Source organism: Actinia tenebrosa, unplaced genomic scaffold, assembly GCF_029948245.1.
Source record: "Actinia tenebrosa isolate PJP-AT-01 unplaced genomic scaffold, QUT_ActTen_1.0 PGA_scaffold16__25_contigs__length_10494907, whole genome shotgun sequence".
Taxonomy (NCBI): domain Eukaryota; kingdom Metazoa; phylum Cnidaria; class Anthozoa; order Actiniaria; family Actiniidae; genus Actinia; species Actinia tenebrosa.
Genome location: NW_028292576.1, coordinates 1,818,292 through 1,833,817, shown reverse-complemented (window position 1 = coordinate 1,833,817; position 15,526 = coordinate 1,818,292). Strand labels below are relative to the sequence as shown.

The 15,526-nt window shown below is 39.4% G+C and overlaps 1 protein-coding gene across 2 annotated transcripts in view; it reads left to right on the top strand.

Annotated features, from left to right (window-relative positions):
* The window catches only part of LOC116300356 (uncharacterized), a 30,630-nt gene that overhangs the window by 6,987 nt on the left and 8,117 nt on the right, over positions 1 to 15,526 (top strand). Inside the window, exons 5-18 of one of the 2 annotated variants that reach the window (XM_089030918.1) lie at positions 304 to 637; positions 938 to 1,140; positions 1,629 to 1,773; positions 2,103 to 2,254; positions 3,029 to 3,184; positions 4,165 to 4,291; positions 4,505 to 4,774; positions 6,350 to 9,057; positions 9,417 to 9,669; positions 12,184 to 12,428; positions 12,854 to 13,003; positions 14,089 to 14,284; positions 14,475 to 14,746; positions 15,286 to 15,497. In XM_089030918.1, coding sequence (XP_088887044.1) covers positions 304 to 637; positions 938 to 1,140; positions 1,629 to 1,773; positions 2,103 to 2,254; positions 3,029 to 3,184; positions 4,165 to 4,291; positions 4,505 to 4,774; positions 6,350 to 9,057; positions 9,417 to 9,669; positions 12,184 to 12,428; positions 12,854 to 13,003; positions 14,089 to 14,284; positions 14,475 to 14,746; positions 15,286 to 15,497 — 5,423 coding nt within the window. Of the gene's footprint in view, positions 1 to 303; positions 638 to 937; positions 1,141 to 1,628; positions 1,774 to 2,102; positions 2,255 to 3,028; positions 3,185 to 4,164; positions 4,775 to 6,349; positions 9,058 to 9,416; positions 9,670 to 12,183; positions 12,429 to 12,853; positions 13,004 to 14,088; positions 14,285 to 14,474; positions 14,747 to 15,285; positions 15,498 to 15,526 lie in introns of both variants that reach the window. The other variant, XM_089030917.1, reaches the window with a different exon arrangement.

Genomic DNA, 15,526 nt, shown 5'->3' with positions numbered 1-15,526 from the left:
AGACATATGTACTAATTTTACACCCATCACAACGTCCCTCCCCCCCCCCCCCCCCCCACCCACCTTAAAATTCCTCTTTATCTGTCTTTTGTGAAGTACTGATTCCATGTTGTATGTATTGTTTGATGTGCATAGCATCCATATCAAAGGTAAAGAAATATGCCAATACCTCATCTATTCACTTCCCTGCCCTGCTCAATCTCCAACCTTATCTCTTTCATAGCTGCTTCGGATTTTCTCATTTGGATTGATCATAGTTATATTGTGCAGATGGTAATGCTTCCATATTTCTTTCACAAACAGATAAGAAAATGGGCTACCAAGACTACCCAGCGTCTAACTCGCGTATCCTCAGACGATCATGACATGATCAAAGATGCAATTAAGTGGATGGTTGGGGTCATCACTCTAAATATGTTTGACAACGACATCCTCTTGTTGGACGAGCATGACATCTCCTCTTCTGCTGCATACCTCCCTTCTCATCTTTGTGACCTCAAGTGCCCTTTAGAATTCTGGAAAGGCTTTACCAAGTTGCTATTAAGGCTGGAGGGAGATGTACTTTGTTATAAAGTCTTGGGTTTGTCTGGGTACCGAGACTTGCCTGACACTTTCTTGAATGCAATTGAAAACAAAGGTGATTTATCCACCATTTTGAAATAAGAAAAGAGATATGTTAGCTATCTAATCAAAAGCTAATGAGTCATGCCTTTTTTATATACTTATTTTAATCAAGTTATTCATCTAAAGACATTTCATGAAAAGGGGGTAACTACAACTTGTTAATGACTTATGTCCGTTCATTCATACCAAGTACTTTATAGAAAATATCGTATCAAAGAGACCTGACACATGACTGGCACACACACAGCGGATGAAGATCAATATATTAATGTTTGCTTTTTCATTTTCACGTGACTTTGATTGTAATGCTTAGGCTGCAAGTCCTTGTTCTGGTCAGCTTTCACTTGCCTTGTGATCATCCTGGAAAGATGTGGACCACGAATCTGGCCCATGGTTACTAAACAACCATTGCAGGTGTTCGACATTATAACGTCCCACAGCGTGTACTGTGAAGAGCTTAATAGGTACAAACAGGGTCCCCAGACAGATGAACAAAATGAGCAAGGAGGCTCACAGGTAAATCAGTGGTTTGAAATTGTCATCCTTGAACCAAACGTGCATGGGTAGAATGAGGCTCTGAGGTCGACAATGGGCCGCGGTGAGCACGGCTGGGAGTGGGGGGGGGGGGGGGCATAGGTGGCGTAGCGTAGTTTCTAGTTTCTATTCTCTCTCGTGTTACGAGGGTTTGTCATATGTGAATAGAGTTTTAGTTTGTTATCATCTTCTGTGCTTCGAGGCTTTTCTCTAGTTTTTTCGGTTTCCTCCCTCTGCAAAAATCACCTAAATTTCAATACGGTCATGGAATAAGGACGATTTCTTTAAGCCTGCGCTTTTACCTACAGCGGTTAATTCATTTTCAGCATTTTTACATCTGAAATAAAAGAATGTGACATTGTTAACCAGGTAGAAGTCAAGAGAAAAGAGATAAGGAAAATGTAAGAGCTGCTTTCAAGAGAAAATCAACAAGTAGAGCGTGAAAGCTAGTTTTTGATTTTCATTTTCAGGATATTACTTCAGGTGACATTCAGCGTGGTTCTACTAATACATCTATTGGCTGGTTTCAACCTTTTGTTCTCTCAGTCCTTGACTATGGTGAAGTGGCGGTGGATTGTGTTACGAAAGTCATTCAATTTCTCGACACGCTTTCAGGTAACAAATGTTTTTGAATTACACAGGCAGCCCAGGCAGGTAAAAACTCGCTTATTTAATAACAGGTGGGGTTCACACGATGCAATGATACTCAAACCCTTTTCCAAGTCAATATCCTTTTTTTGACATTGCCTAGGCAATATTAGTGGTTTTACGTTAATGAAAATGGGTGCCCTGTTTTAAATCAATATTCACGGGCCATCAATGTTAACGATCCAACTTTTCAAGTTGGGCCGCGACTAATATAAAGTTCACTCAAACGACGATCAGTCAATACAGAATTACTAGAAATCTTGTTGTAAATATTCTAAATATTCGCATTGTTTCAGGTCAGATACGCAAGAGAGACATCATTTTCAAGCTGTGTAATATTGTCTCTCGTGTCGTAAACAGTGGGAGAATGTCAGCCCTCCTGCCTACAGCTGATATATGGGTCACACATCTAGTGAAATTGTCCAGCTTGGATGTTAAAAACCAGGAGGTATTAACGTTAAATTGATATCAGTTACACCTATTCCAAAGAAAAAAAAAATAGTTTGAAGCATTAAAACTTTGCGTGGCTGAAGGACGGTGATGGAAGGAGGGTGAGAGAGAAAAATTATTCCATTTTCTAATGAAAAGGATCATTTAAGAAAAACCAAAGATAAAAAGGGATACTGAAAAAAAGCAAACATCTAGCTGTATTTGTTGGTAGCAATCAGCTGAACGAATCTCTCAGTGAATGTCATTACTATTCTTCGTATGTTTCTGTGATATTCAGCGGGTACAACATCTGCTCGAGAACGGAAATGACGTCTATATCATGTAGCGGGGGAAATATTCTACTAGCAGCATATTATGCAAGGAAATTCGCGACATGAGATTATTATTTTTTCCTTTTTGATTAACATGTGTAATTGAAGCCAGCTGTACACATTCTTTGACCAATAACGAGTCGTTACCAACGACTTGTTGGCTGTCGGTCATTTTAGTGTAGTGTATTTTAGACGTTGGCTCAAATAATGCGTTATCGTCGTAAGAGCGTGCGCAGTAGCTTCATTTGCCGTAGAGGAAGGAATATGTCTGAATATTTGGTTTTGCGGGATGGCGTTTTGATCTAGTCCATAAAAGTCTCACTATATTATATCAAATTGGGCTGATCCTGGCAGTATATCAAGCAACTTATGCAGCTCATGCAAATTTAAAGACTCAGAAAAAATTCTTACTATATTATTAGTTTGCTAACATTTCTACTTTATATTTTCTTTTTTAAAAGGTATTTCGCAACATGGTTTTGCCTGCTCAGGAGATAATCTCTAGTATATTCACCAAAGCTGATGACGGAGCTGGACGGTCAGACCTTGATTTTACGAAACTTAAATCAGAAACAGAAAGACAAAATCTCGTTGGAAGTCTGCTTAATCATTTGAAGGTTTGTATTATAGCTAACATCATCATCATCGCTCTTTAATAATAATAATAATAATAATAATAATAATAATAATAATATTTTACGACCACCACTCCCCATACGGGGCTCTTCTGTCGTGAGGTTCTTTCCACACGCACTACCGCTACGTTCTATATTTACAACATACAACACTCAACTCACATGTTGATTTTTCATGGAGGTAGCATAGGAGAGAACAACACATCAAACAAACTCAATTCACATGTGGCCAGAAAGCACATTGAGGACGTATTATAGACCAAATTCAAAACTCGCACCGATGTGAGGCTTAAGTTGTGAGCAAAGGGATCTGGCGTGACTCAAAGTAATCTGGCGTCATTCAAAAGTCACGAATCACGCCAGATTCCTTTGTTCACAACTTAAGCCTCACATCGGTGCGAGTTTTGAATTTGGTCTATAGTCAACAAAAATGAGTAAATCGACCCAGTCAGCTGGAGTGATATGTTTCCCATGTCTTTTTCTTGAGTATTGTTTAGCGCATGGGATTGTGAACGGAGGAATTAATTAACACTTATTGACTGGGACCGAGGAAAACTCTGTGTTTTGTGTTCCCGAGAGGGCGATGTTTCACGAGGCGAAAACTGCTTCTCGAGGTGCCAGTCAATAAATGTTTTGTTGTATACAAAATGTTAAAGAACACAAAGCAATTTTTTAATTATTTGATTATTTGATTTTTAAAAAGTTAGGAAAACTTGCATTTCTGGGGAAATCATTTCCGGTATTGTTATTACCGCCGGTCAACTACTTTTTGTTGCCCGCTGAGAGCCGTTGCCCGGGAAACATCGAAACTTGTTCACGTTCACGTGATACCCTATCGCCCAATCAGGGTACGAGAAAAATGGACTTTGACAGTTGGCATATAACAATAATTATTATTACTACAGACGGGAGGGAACATTACGAAAAGGCTGCACAAAACACAACTCATCTTCTCGTTCTAGGGAAACATAAAGAAACCTCCAAAGTGCAAGAAAGAAACCGGTTGCCATACCATGACTAAAAGTGTTTCCTACCTAAGGAAATCCAAAAACCCTCTGGTGCTTTCTGCGCCCAAAGATGTTAATGAAGGTACTCCACATTATGAAGAGTCGACTCCTAAGAAAGGCTTTAAATTAGGGTCGCTTACGATTGCGCTTACTGACTTCAAGAAAACCCAACAGGCAATGGATTCCACGCAATTAAACTTCACATCCGCTTTATCGAGACCCAAGTCTCTCCCTAAAAGAGTTACACTTCCTGCCACATCAGAAACTTTGCGTACTTCTACCTTGTCTTTTCCAGATATAGCGTCGGAAGAAAAACTAAAAACTTCAGTTCACTCCATATCGTCTTGTTCGAGCACAACTTCTGAAGTTATGTCAGTAGTGTCTGTTATGCCATCAGGATCGATGATCACGTCTTCGACTACATCACTTTCCAAAACCGATAATACAGCAGCTAACGCAGGTGTATTGGACAAGACACTCAACAAGCTTTCAGTATCCCCTGACAATAAAAACTCTTCATCAAGAGGCGGAATCGACGGCACTTTCTTTAAAGAAAAAAATGTCGGTGAGTGGGATGCCCTAAATAATCAGGGGTACCATTTAAACCAATCCATCCGGTTGAAAATTCATTTGCTAATCGTTTTTTCGGATAAATGTCAAGCACACCAGACAAACGGTACTTGTGCACGCGCCTACTGGAAGAACCGAAAAGAGCGGAAAAAGAGGATAAACTCAATCAGGGATGCTTACCATCAACCCCGTGGAAAAACCGGAAATTCTAGTGTGGTTGGAAAACAAATGGTATATATCATTCCGATATGAAAGTTCTAAAAACTCGGTCTTCCGATTGAGGTAATCCAATTTTCCCTCTCGTTGGAATGGCACATACTATTAGTTTTTTCAAACTGAATTTCGGTTTTTGCGCGCAAAGGGGAAGGACCCCTTGTAGTTACGAGAAAACTCAACTTCCATCTTACTAGCAACTTACCACCTGATGTCCCATGGCGTCTTTGACTCGCGTTGGTCTTAGTCCGCATACAGCCATATGCCATTAGACACCAAAGAATTTCTTTTACCTCTTGCCTTTTTTCCTTGGTAAGTGCTGTTCGAGACAAAAATCGTGACAGGGAAATCGTTCAATATACTACCGTCATGAATCAAATAGAGTATGTAAAGCTAAAGGTACATGAGAACCGTGAGAAAGTACATGGGAAATATCGAGAGAATATGAACTAAAAGAAGGAATCCCCACACCCCATCATAAGCACTCTGATGCTATTTTTAGAATCATTGATCCCATTTTTAGAATCGTTCATTTAATCGTTTGTTTTTCTGCGTTCTACTCTGTTTGCTCATGTTTTCATTTTCTTTTTGATTAAACGTAAGCAAACAGAGTAGAGCGCGCGCAGAAAAACACGATGGCAAATGTGATTCTAAAAATGACAACAAAAAGTCGGTGCCTATGATGTTTACTAGCATGAATACAAGAGATTCCTTCTCTTAGTTCTAAATATATATTTGATTGAAGATAGCCCCATTTTCCTGTCGCTGCTTTTGTCTCCATCGGCGCGTAGCAATGAAAATAGTGGTCAGGCGTCTCTTCTGTTTATAAATGCATGACAAAGCAAAACTTATATAAACAAAACAAAAAGATCTTTTTATTTGTTTATATAAGTTTTGCTTCGTCTTAAGGTGTCTCCTTGAATTTCAAATTAATGTAACTACCGAAAGTTGTTTAAAAGCCAGTCAAAAACGCTTCAAAACGATTCGTATGGTTTTTGATTAAAATAGGAGACGCCTTAAGACAAAGCAAAAGTTATATAAACAAAACAACAAGATCTTTTTATTTGTTTATATAAGTTTTGCTTCGTCTTAAGGTGTCTCCTATCTTAATCAAAAACCAGATTGGCGATCTTGACTTGTGGTGCTTGATATTGACTTGTAATTGGAAAATAAAACTGAGACCTACGTAATTCAATGACCAGCGGTATTCCCTAATCCTAACGCTCGCGTAATTACGTTGCACGCATAGATGACGAAATAATCGAATTAACTCAGATTTTTGTCGTTGGAAAATTAATTTCAGAATTGAGGCTCAGTTGCTGTTACAGCGCGCTAATGTCTTTTTATTGTTTTTCAGGTTCCTCAAAAGCGAATCCCATTTCTCTCGATAGCGATGAAGAAATTGACCAATCAGAAACAGAAAAGCTAGAAAACGAAGAAAAACAAGATCCGTGTCATTGCCCTTGTAATTCTGCACAGATGTCGGGATCTCCTGAGAGTCAGCAGTTTTCTATCTTCAAGAATCGCTCACTCGAGAAGTCCATTAATCGTTTAAATCGAATTAGGAAAATAGAAAACTGTCTAGATTATTCGTTTTTAAATGCAAGTGCGTCCAAAGATTCTCAGAAAAAAACTGCTTCGTCTGTCCCATCAAGTTCTTCATTGATGGCTGCTCGATCAAACACTTCTAGTCCTGACTCTAACTTCACTACCGGCACTAAAACCTCATATTCTGCTTCGAATATTAATTTGTCTACTTTCCCAGATAGAAGTACCAATGATGTGCGATTGATCAAAGAAGCAGACAACAAAAAGCATGTTTGGAAACATAAACATTTACCGGTGTTAATGCGGAAGGAAACTGAAAGTAGTGATGAAACAGTCTCCTTAGAAGATTCCGACGATGATGGTGTAAGATGCCCCAAAAAGGGTAAAAAGTTGAGAAAAAAGCGCTTAATCGGACGACGAAAGCGGCCTACAGACTTAAAAAGCAGTGACACGGAATCATTAGAGGAACAGAAAGATAGTAGTGAAAGTGAGATCGACTCTGATGAACCGTTGGAAAAACTCCGTTCCCCTTCCAAAAAGGCACGACATAAGGCAGTGTCCACTTCAACGTCAAATAATTGCATTCAGGCTGATCGCGAAGAAGCCATGGTAAAAGATAAAAAGAAGTCGGCACCCAGCTTGTCAGGTGTAACTTTTATAGACGGAAAACGGCTAAGAAACAACTTGAATAGCCTAAAAGAATTTCTGAAAGAAACTAAAGTCAAAAACCAGGCCTGCGAAATTCTCAAGAAAGATAACAAGTCAAAAGACATCAGTCCTGAAGGAGAATCTCTTGAACTCGACGACTTGATAAAGCTTGAGTCTGAAAGATGCACCGATGATAAAACTCCTCGAATTTCAGGAGTTGGTCAGGTTGAAAATTTTCGCATCTTAAAAACTGAACTTTTCAAGTCCCTGCCAGATAGTAATGCTGAACGGTTGGGCGAGTTTTCTTCTTTACGAGGGACTGAAGCAGGCTCGAATGGAAAGTTGATCTCAGAGAGTACAGCCAACGACAATTTCTCTATAAAAAAGGAATATACTTGCAATGCAGTATGTAAATCTATAAAACAAGTAAATGATACACACCCGAATGATACAAAAGCTAACGAGGAAGTTATGTATAAATATAATGACAATAATACTGCTTCCTCTATCAATGTTTCCACAAGTCTTCAACAAGAAGATCCAAGTGAATTATATGAAATTTCTCTCAATGACATAAGCAATGCGTTGGAAAATAATGGAGGGTTTGATGACGATGAATGGTACAAACATGAAGACGAGTTGCTTCTCTCTGAGGAAGAGAAAGAAAATCAAGAAAGAGAGAATGTGCTCGAAGAACCGTCGGAGAGGGTTCTACTTGAGATTGAAGAGGAGTTAAGTGACGATCAATTGTTTGCACCATACTGCGAAAAGACAGAAAGAGGCCAAAATCAACAAGGTTCTAAGTTGATAAATATAGAAGCAGTTGCAATAGCCGAAGAATTAACAGATGAAGAATTATATACAGCTTATAAAACAGGAGATTTACAAAACTATCAGGAAAACAAAAACAATCTAAAACCTCTTTCCAACTTGGACAAGGGAGATTTGACTCGTGAAGATTTGATTGAGGCAAAAAATTTGCAAAAGTCGAAAAGTTGCGACGATGAGAAAAACGATGCTATGGAAGAAATTCATCTGGATTCAACCAATAGGGAGGAGGAAGATGGAAGAAATTTAAACAAGGAAAAAAACAAGGATTGCGCGAAAGGTCATACTGAGTTAACAATAGATGAATGTCGTTCTTTGAGCAGTCAAGAACGCATCGAGTCAGAAAGGCGCGTTGCAGAATTATTAGCTCAAATGGATCATAAATATGGAGATTTGAGCTCGGATAGCGAAGAAGGATCTGCGAAGACGAGGGGAGATGTCTTGCCAGTCTTAAAGCATACTAAAGATGGGGAAGGAATGAAGGAGAAGTTGTTCGAGGATTTGGATACCGAGGACCTTTGGGAGGATTACGACTGGGAAGGCGCAAATGTGATATGTTCCCAGGGGAGTGTTATCGATTCTATCCTAGAAGATACGGAGTCACTATCGAGTGACGAAGAGAAAACCAACGAAAGCCGAGATCCTTTCCTAAGTCCAGTAGCTGCAAAGCTTGGCACTAAGGATTTTGCACTAGCTGAAAGCATTTCCGAAGCACAAGCCAAAGTTCCTACTTCGCCTACATATAATCCCCTTGTGTCATCGCGGCCCATCTCTCCCACTGACTCTGTAACTGACTCTAGGACATCGAAAGATCCTTTCCAAGAAAAGCCAGCCGTTGTAGGCCCGAGTCCAATTTTCAAGCCAGATGCCATGTTTGAAAAGATTTTGTCTTGGCGCGTTTCGTGGCTTGACGCGCGTCGTGAAGAAAACGAACTATATTCAAATTTAGAAAGATTGGAGAAACTACCTAAGACATTTGATTCCATGAATGCTTACTGCCGCAGTTTTGCACCCATTCTTGCGGTAGAAGCATGGGAACAGGTGAGAGGACTGCGTTCATTATAACAGTTTTTTAAATAAGTCATATAGTCCTTTTGTTGTCGTTTTTTGCGGGACCGTGAAGTACAATTTTATATAGGGGGAGAGGAGAGTAAATTCAGGACTGATACTACCATGCACTCCGTCCTCGCGACATCCCGTCAAAACGGCCAACGCCGGAGCGAGAAAAAATAACCACTGTACCCCAGGGTAGACTTATACCAAACCCCTTAATGTTTCTCTGCCCGGAATAGGGTCTACTTCTTGCCCTTTCTTTCTCATTTTCTTCTCATCTCTTTATATTCGTAGGCCAGTTTCATCGTATTTGTATCCTATTTGTCTTACTTTTCCTATGTTTATAGGCCATCAAAGAATGGAAAGAATCCCACCAGAAAATGATCACTGCATTTGCGAAGGGTGTTAGTGTCAATCATAAATATACCACACTTACTGCTATGTCAATGAACGTTGGACACTCTGCAGTAATAAACCGCACTTTACCTGAAGAGAGCCAGCTTGTCATTTTAAGGTGTGAAGGATTCCGAATATTTGGTTTAGTGGACAAGGTAGAACAAGAAGTGGTTCGAGAAAGCGGCTCCACGAGTGGTGGTGTTGGTGGGTATTATGGCCGTTGTGCATAGTATTATGATACCTTAGTGTGTATGCAGGGGGTATCTAGGGGGTCCTTCCTACGGGTTTCTGTGATGTTGGTGTGTTATAGTATGACCGTTATACTTCTGGCATATAATGTGCAAGATAAAACTGACTACAAAACCTGCACCAACCTATTTAGAAATAGCTGTATGCCTTTTTATTTCGAATATAAAACACATAGAACAATACAACACCTTGATTACAATATAAGCTAGGACCCTAGACAAATCTTATGAAAGTAGGCCGAAACTATTTGCTTTAGTACATTTGCAGCTTTCAAATGTTGTATCCTCTGGAAAACTAACTTTTCATTAACAAACACAGGGGGCAGAGGGGGGCACTTACCTTCCATTGTTATATTATTTATCGCTGTACATATTGTGAGTAAGCTTGACCCCGTCAGATACCGCGCGCTGTAATGACGACCACGCGAGAGGGATAAATGAATTCCAAACGGCTCCAGTCGCTAATATCACAGGGAGCAGAGGGGGAACACTTATCTTTGGTAATATGTTTGCTTCCGTTAGGTGTAAGGCAGAGCGCGTTCATTTTTTTCCCTCTTACGTGGCCGTCAAGCAACCGTTAGGTAAGGCACAGCTCGCGCTCACAGCTCGGTTCAAGCCTACTCATATTATGCACAGCGATAAAATAACATAACAATGGAGGATAGGTGCCCCCCCTCCCTGCCTCCTGTGTTACAAAGATAAAAAACAAATTAGACTATGAACGAAAACATGCCTGAGAAAGTCTCTGAGAAACTCCAACCAGCGTTTAAAGCAGCTTTCGTCCAGGTATGTTGTTCGACACGAGACACGTAACACGATCGTCCAATTAATTAAATTCCCAGATTTTTTAAACCGGATGTCGAACAAAAGCATGAGTTTAAAGCAATTTTTCAAATACCTAAAGCTGGGAAAAAAATGCTCCTTTTTCCCTTGAAACTAATGACGAGATTAGAAGAATAGACCTTCTTTTACGAATATGTGAAGTTTGAAATGAAAGTGGACTAAATATCTTTTGTTTCTCCGCTTGAGAGTGGGAAGTTTATCGAGTAATTGTTTACGTTTCACTCAACGTTTCTTCTACCGGAAGTTCCTAAAACTCCTTTCGGTTCGAAATCATGAAATTTAGGATGTGAATGGACTAAGAATAAGTTAGTGAAGAATGCTCTATTGAAAAATCGGGGTCGACCACAGATTTTTTTTTTAAAGTGTATATCGTACTGCCACACACTTCGACGTCAAAAAGCAAAGAACTGTCCAAACCACTAGTTTTTTCCGAATTTCTGAATTGGAAATCGCCAAAAATTCAGACGAATTCCTTTAAAATATAAAGCAGTATGAGATGCTTGAAACTATTTTTCTGCCGCTCACTAGCCTGAAAACTGTGTGTTTACCAATGTGGGAATCCATCAATCAGTCGCGATTCAATATTTGACGAGCTGTTTGATTGGACAACTAGCTGTTGAAAGTGACAGCTGATTGACATCGCACTTTTTTGAAATGGTTTCCAGGTTGCCTTTAGTGCTTAAACAGTCAACAAATTTCGCTAGATTTTTGTCTTTTATACAGCTAAAAACGGTTGTAATTTGTAAAAAGCTAGTTACTCAAGGTAACAACGAGGAATCTTTAGACACCTACATCGAAATTGGACTCGTAAAAGTGTATAAAAAATCTCAAAAAGGTGATGTTAGCTAATTAAACCAAGTCGTCAACTATTAATTTTTGAATTTTTAACTGGTTGAACTATGAGAAAACGTCTATATTATCTTCATAAGCTTTGTCTCTAAAGTACAAACGACTCCAAATCACAATATGGTCTTTGTTTTCTTCATAGAAAATGTCAGTCACGTTTTGTCCGAATTTGAGAATTTTGTTGAATATTAAAACGGCTTTGCTGTTGATTTCTTTTCGGTTTGTTTGCAAAATCTTTACTTTTTAATGTATCATCAGAAATACTGTAACAGTACCTTCAGAAACTTTCCCCAGAAACTAAATTTCTTGAAGTTTGAAAGATTACTTGAAGCTCTGTAGAGTTCAGTAGAGCTCTGTACATTACGGCAGTCAGGCAGTTTTTACCTATTGTTCTTTGCTAGCCCGTGTCGCACACCACCTGGTTTCGTCTGAGTGTAAAAAGCTCGCGCCACGAACAATGTCGTGGCATGCGTAAGGCATACGCCAGACCAATCAAATTGCGCGAGAATTTACCATCCATCCAATCAAATACCCCAAATCTTACATGTAAACAGCGTGTAAACGGTCAAGCCAAGGTTACCAATCACATTGCGCTAGATAAAAAATAGCCAATCAAAATTCTAGAAAAGAACACGATCGCGGAAAGGTACGCATGCGGCACCGAGCTTTTTACAGTTATAAAAAATCTGCTCTAAAAGAAATATAATATAATATGGTATGACAAAAGCATTAACGTTAATCCAATGGAAATGGGTTATCATATCATCCTTTTGGATTTCAGGTGGATCTAGTGACAAAAAATATAACGTAAAATTTGTAATACGAACATTACGAATGGCAAATTTTCGCCCTCCTGAGTCTTCAGAGCTCGAGATAACAGTTGTCGCATCACTTCTTACCACCCTACGAAGATGGTGCGGATTGGTTAACTTTCACCAGAGCCTGTTAGCCAGAGACATACTAAGGCCAAGAAGGCAGATTTATTTTTGTCAAAGCGAGATTCCAAAACAAGTCAAGCCCTCAAAAGTAAGCGGTAATTTATATTCGTAAAAGAAGAAGTTGTAGTAAGATATTTTCAACTCAGTTGCTTCCATTAATAAAGTTGTACTTGTATGACGGCATGAACCGCTGACCAGCAGCCGAAACCTCGAACCCGCGCGCCTTGTTGAGACCCGCGCTCTCTTACATCTATGCCACCTATGATGCTTCACAAACTTACCAATATATATCAACCATCACTTCCCAACTAACCTTCCCTTCTACCGACCTACCAACTCAGCTACCAACTTTACGACCAATCCCAACAAAATGATAGAACGCCATGCACGATCAAGGAGGTTTTTAATATAAGAAATTATGAAGGAACCCCAGAACAATATGATTCCTACTGATCTTTCTAAGTCCTACGTAAAGTAAGCATGAGAAATTGAGTTTTGCCTTTTTTTAAAAAGCTGTACAATGAGTCTCAAGCAAGGGTCATCCACACAGCAGCCGAGGCAGTACATCAAGCCTACGCCTTACCAAGGATCTGCCTGGTACAGGGCCCCCCCGGAACCGGCAAGTCTCATACTATCGTTGGTATCGTATCAAGTATATTAAATGTAAGCCGGTTCACAGTTTTAATAACATCTTTACAATAGCGCAGGATATCTGTACTCGCTGCTCAAGGCTTTCTATAGTTATATTTAGAATAGTTGTATACACTCAAATGAAGAATCGTTGTCGGGTTCAGAAACATAGAACATAAAAGCTGAGACCGAAATAGCACATGGGAAATGACATAATTATATTATAATTTATTCATTTGCGCCATCCATGCAGTCGGTTTAGAATGCCAAACGCGTATTCAGAAGAATTCGCATTTTTAACAAATACACCTTCAAATCAACTATGACTGTTTGGAAAATAGGGACATTTCTTATCTCGTATCTATCGAACGTATTCTTGTTTTTCTGTTAAGTACCTTCAGCGCAACGTTAACAACCTCCATGGTTTTAAAAACAGTGGATGATGGCACGGGTCGCCGGTCACAGCATGCATCTAATTAACGTACTTCCCTTGTGCCATTCCGCTCTCCGCTTCTATGTTCTGTGTTTCTGAACCCGATTCTGATTCTGACAACGATTCTTCAATTGAGTGTATAGAGCATAGTTATACACTTATTTCAATGAAGTTAGTCACCTGAAAGGCTACAAACTGAGACCGACAAGGAATATGGTAGATACATTTTACATGTTTCAACCGCTTGATAACTGTTGATGGACTTGAGTTCTTCTACCAATTACAAGTTCACCTCCTCGGAGCATCCTCAACTGCTACAGCTTTTTACTTTTTGGATATAAAACATTTCCCCATGATTCTCAGCGATCACAGCTTTCTAGGTTTTTGGTGACTAACTTTATTGAAATGAGTATATTCAAAGATTATACTTATTCATTTGTCTCACGGTTGTGGCAGTTGAGAGGACCGCGACGTTTCGACTGCTACTGCTAGTCTTCATCAGGCGATGGAGTAGACTGGAAGGTGGTCTTCTTCATATCCACGATCAATCTTTCTTATTTTATAGTATTATTGTTAGATTATATTATCAGTTATTTTCAAACATTTTGTATTATTTTACTAAAAGTAAGCTAAAAAAGGATAGAGATTACTTCTTGTGTTAAAAAAGCGATACGTTTTTTTCCAGCATCCCAAGGCAAAAGAGTCATCTCAAGTACATTCAGAGTTGTTCTCAGAGAAACCAAGAATTTTGTTGTGCGCTCCTTCTAACGAGGCCATTGATGAGCTGATCAGGAAATTCATCCAAACAAAACCAAAAAGGGAAAACATGGAATCGAACAAAGAAAATAGAAGAGCCGCAGATAAGAATAGAAATGCTAAAGGTATAGTGTTGCGGATAGATATCAGAAACATAATTTTATCAGAGATTCGCATAATATTAGACCTTCTTGTCAACCTTTTGTTCATTCGTTCGTCCGTTCGTCAAGTTTCGTTTGTTTTTTCGTTTGTTTGTTTGTTTGTTTGTTTATTTGCTTGTCTTAATTTAAATTTTTCATTTCATTGCTCGTGAAGGTGAAAATTTCAATAACTGCGGAGACTTTTGCTTGATTCGGGTGGGACGAAAGTCCAAGATTAGCGAGTCAGTAAAGCACCTGAGCTTAGAAAGTATGACTCGTCGTGAGATGGGGAGACGGTATTCTGGACCGGAAGAACACAGTGCTTGTAATATCAGGGACCAGCTAAAGCTGATAGAAGAATCAATAGATACAGTCGAAAGGAAGAGGTACATTCTGACGAAAGAGGAAACTGCAACTGCAACTGAGGAAAACCTAAAAGAAAGCAAGGTATTGAAATAACAGCTGGGGGTCTAATTGTTCTTTTGAGTCTTGTCTTCTACGCAGCGAAGAACAATCAGTGTTCGATATAGCGCTAAAAAAATGGGCACCCGTTTCATCTCCGACTAAAACACTCAGACTAATTTCGTCATATTCGTCGCGCGGCCATGCCTGGGCACCACAGTCTAAGAAACGACTTCGTTGTGTGGCTCGTTTCAGTTACCAAACAGATGTGCTTCTCTGCTTATGATACGATTAATTCTTCACTTCCGGTCCGTTAAAATCTATGGCTTGCGGGGAGTTGACTTGCCGGGGAGTCGAAATCCATGTCAAGTGGTGAACAAAAATCGTTTAGAGGAGGGAGAGAGTTCAGACACCGCAGACTTCTCCCTTGTATCAGAGTGCCGGTTAACCTGTGGAGAAACGTGGGAAGTTTGGAATTTTGTTGGTGGCTGGGACATCAAACGTTTTCCTAAATATTCCTCCCCTTATTCTACTGTCATTTTTTACTTAATTGGTAATATTTGTTTGTTTAAATTTTATTCCAGCTACAAGAATTAGAAAAGGAAACATCAAATCTGATCTCACAGAAAAACGACATGGAAAGGCACTACTACAACCAGAGGGAGAAGGAAAAAGGGCAGAGAAGAATGGAAACTCGCATTAAAAAGGAGATATTAAATTCTGCCGATGTCATTTGTACTACTCTCAGCGGAAGTGGAAGTACTTCATTGCTTAATGATTTGAGAGGAGTCAACGGGTAAGAAGAACACAGGAAGTCCAGTTAAT